The 3,390-nt window shown below is 52.1% G+C and overlaps 1 protein-coding gene across 2 annotated transcripts in view; it reads left to right on the top strand.

The window, feature by feature from the left end:
• Positions 1–3,390, top strand: part of SNRNP70 (small nuclear ribonucleoprotein U1 subunit 70) — a 14,161-nt gene that overhangs the window by 1,449 nt on the left and 9,322 nt on the right. For both annotated transcript variants that reach the window (XM_045292504.1, XM_045292503.1), the window contains exons 3-4: positions 1,812–1,874; positions 1,996–2,050. In XM_045292504.1, the coding sequence (XP_045148439.1) occupies positions 1,812–1,874; positions 1,996–2,050 (118 nt within the window). The remainder of the gene's footprint in view (positions 1–1,811; positions 1,875–1,995; positions 2,051–3,390) is intronic.

The following is a 3,390-nucleotide window of genomic DNA, read 5'->3' as shown; positions in this document are numbered from 1 at the left end:
CTACAGGAGAAAGACCTGGCAAATTGCTTTGCCAAAGATTTCAGCTTAGGGAAACCCTGTGGGGCCAGTTCTCTTATCACGTGAGATACTAGAGAGGTAGAGTGGGAAATTAACTCCACCCCTAAGGAGGAAGGTTGTTTTGAAGATTGAGAAAGTAGCTCCTTTGTGATAGGTTCTCAAGACAGGTAGAACCTGGTGGGCATCTGCTGTTTATTGATCAACCCCAGCTGTCCACAAGGGATCTATCCACTTAATGCTCTGATCACTTTATTCCTCTTTAGTAAGGTGGTACGCTCTTGAGATTGATGGGGAGGTCAAGATCAAAGTTCACAGCTGAGCCTGACATCATCCCCTACCCCAAGTGTGTGTCAACAGCAGTGTCCATGAAGTGCCTATAGCTGTGGGCACAGGAGTGAGTGGTGAATGTGTGCTGGAACTTTCTGGGTGTTGGCCGAGCTCACAGTCCTCCCCTCAAGGTGCACCCAGACACGTGAGAGGTGTTGGTGCACAGCCAGAAATCCGAGGCGTAAGTTCTGCCTTTGGATGGTTGGGCCGGGGATTCAGAAAGCAAGCTTGCAGGAGTGGGGCAGGTCTTTAGTAGGTTGTTCTGCGAACCTCAGCCAACGGTACTTTGTGGACATGTTATTAGCCAATTAAATGAATTGAGTGGGTGTAAGCCTGTAGCACCCTGTAGTGATGGGAGTCGTGTCTGTGCCTGTTTAACAAGAGGTTGATGAGGCCTGGCCCTCGGACACTTCTTTCTGAGCATTGTGGGGCCGCTTTGGTGTCTTGGCCCTCCCGCCACCCCACAGGGTGTTGTATGACCCTCTACTCACTATAGAGTGATGAGTGGGGGTTGTGGCAAATGGTAACCTGGAGGTCAGCAATTCAAACCCATCAGCTGCTGCTCTGTAGACAGATGAGGCTGCCTCGCCCCCCTAAAGTTTTGCAGCCTCGGAAGCTTAAAGGGGCCAACCCTGTTCTGTCTTGGGAGGGGGGGGGTGTCTATGTGAAGCAACTGCTGCTTTCCGTAGGTAGCCAATGTTGGGGCTTGGTTATTTCCAACCCGCAGCAGATTGGTGCATTTGGCAAATACTGTGGAGTTATTGACACTTTTCCGGTAGCTTAATTACATATTTTTGTTGGTAGTAGGATGAATCCTGCCTTTACAGCCTTTCGCATGCGTGTTCAAAAGCAACCTCTCTGCCATTCAGTTCAACTCCTGGTGACCCTCTAGGACATGGCAGAACCGCCCCCGGGGATTTCTCAGACTGTATCTCTTAACAGGAGTAGAAAGTCCCATGTGGCTCTCATGAAGGGACTGGTGGTTTTGAACTGCTGGTTTTGTTTGCGGTTAGCAGCAGCACAACTCGTGATGCCGGGGCACCCTTTTGCTGATAGTAGCCACATCCACCTCTTTTTTTTCTTGTTAAATCATTTTACTGGGAGCTCATACAGTACCTTCATCATCTTACTGCAGCCATTGTCACTATCCTTACTATCCACTTTTTTTCCCCTTCTACTCCATATCTAGTAAGTTCTCTTTGAAGCAGGGCATACATTCAAAAATTTTTTTAAGTTTATATTATTGGGTGTAATAGGCAGGTTGCCGTAGAAATCCCTTAGTCTCAATACCTTGAGTTTGTGCCTTTATTGTCCTGGACAGCGATGGCAAGCCTTGTCAGGGCTGCAGGCTCTTTGCCACTCCATACCTCCCTTATGGCTCTCAAGCTGCCCCTGCTTGTTGGTGTAGGAGGGTGTCCCTTGCTGTTTTCCCCAGTCCTTCCCACCCTGTCGCCTCTTATTCGCAGGACCCCCGAGATGCCCCTCCCCCAACTCGAGCGGAAACCCGGGAGGAACGTATGGAGAGGAAGGTACGCTGCATGATTGGTGCTTCCAGGCCTTGTCCCCCTTTGGTCACCTCCTGCGGACTGTCCTGGACTCGGGACACTTCTGTGTGCATTCACTCTTCCATCCTCCCCTTTATCTGAGCAGAGGCGGGAAAAGATTGAGCGGCGACAACAGGAAGTGGAGACTGAGCTGAAGATGTGTAAGTCGCTCCTTCCTCCCCTCGCCTCCCTTCCCCACATCTTGTTTCTCTCTTTTGGGTCATCCCTGCTCTCGGGAAGGCACCTCAGTGCAAGCTTGCCCTTAGCAAATTGAGTTGGCACCACTTGGCAAGCACTGGGTTTGGTTCTGGTTTTGAAACGTAAGAATGGAGGGAAGGGTTGGCAGGAAGGCTTAGCACACCCACCTGGGTTTCCAAGGCTGCTGGCTTGTGACGTGTCCTGGCTTCACCCTTGGACTGGGCTTGTGCCTTCCCTTGAGTGAGGAAGTGGCAAGATATGTGATACATTCTTGTCAGTCACCCACCCACCGTACGGGAGAAAGGCTTGGTCTTCAGGGGAGCTGGGTTTGCCTCCTGCGCTGTGGGGTGCTGGTTAACAACTTCTCTCTGGGTGAGTGGGTTCCTTAGGTAGGACCCTTCGTGGGTTCCTGCCTGTGAGCTCTCTGTCCCCTGCCCCTCTTGCGTAGCTGCCTGCATGTACTTGTCCCTAAGGCTCCACTGTAGGCGTCCACCTGTGCCACTCATAACCTCAGCTTCGTCACCCAGTTTGTCTTTAACATCCCTTTTACCCAGTCTCCTGATGGCGTCTCCAAGGCTGGTCTGTTTACTTGGTACAGGCCATCCCTGCCCGGAGGCCCAGGGACAGTATAACTTTGGCCTAGCTCCTGAGTCTTTGCAAGAACAGTTCCGACTGTCCTCTCTGTGGGCAGTTTCCCTTTGCTCCCCACCTAAGGACCAGAGCCCCTTCCTGGCCCCTGCTGCCAGCCCTTTCCTGCCTCTAGTATCAGGCCGCTCGCAATCCTTGGCTCATGGCCCCTTCATCCATCTTCAGAGTGCCTCACTGCAATCTCTGTGTTCTACACCTGTGTCCTCTGGCCTTTTACCTTCCTGCTTCCCGCCAGGCTCATTGTGGTGACAGTGGGTTCCCCCAGGTAACCAGGATCATTTCCCTCCCTATGGCAAAAGCCTTCCTTTCATCACAGCTGCAAGGTGCCTTTTGCCATCTGACCTGGTAATCAGCGGTCTCTGCAACTTGGACGTGGACATCCTCCTCATTGTCTTGTTGAAGTCCCTTTTTTGTAACATTTTTGCCCTGCCTCATCAGGGCAGGGCTCCCACAGGCCAAGCACTGCCCTTAACTCCAGGGCCGTGAGGTATAGAGGTGGGACCATGTCTCATGCTACCAGCCTGGCCCCAGCCAGGATCGTCATTCCAGGCTTTCCCTGGTTCCCCATTCCTGTTCCTGCAGGTCTACAAGAATTTCAAGTTGAAATTCTCCCTGCAAACCTTCCCGAGGCCCCTGCCTCAGTCTGAGGAAAAGC

This window comes from Echinops telfairi, unplaced genomic scaffold, assembly GCF_000313985.2.
Source record: "Echinops telfairi isolate 266 unplaced genomic scaffold, ASM31398v2 ScPeMD7_655;HRSCAF=1070, whole genome shotgun sequence".
In the NCBI taxonomy this organism is placed as follows: domain Eukaryota; kingdom Metazoa; phylum Chordata; class Mammalia; order Afrosoricida; family Tenrecidae; genus Echinops; species Echinops telfairi.
The sequence above is the reverse complement of the archived record's forward strand: the minus strand, read 5'-3'. Positions and strand labels throughout refer to the sequence as shown.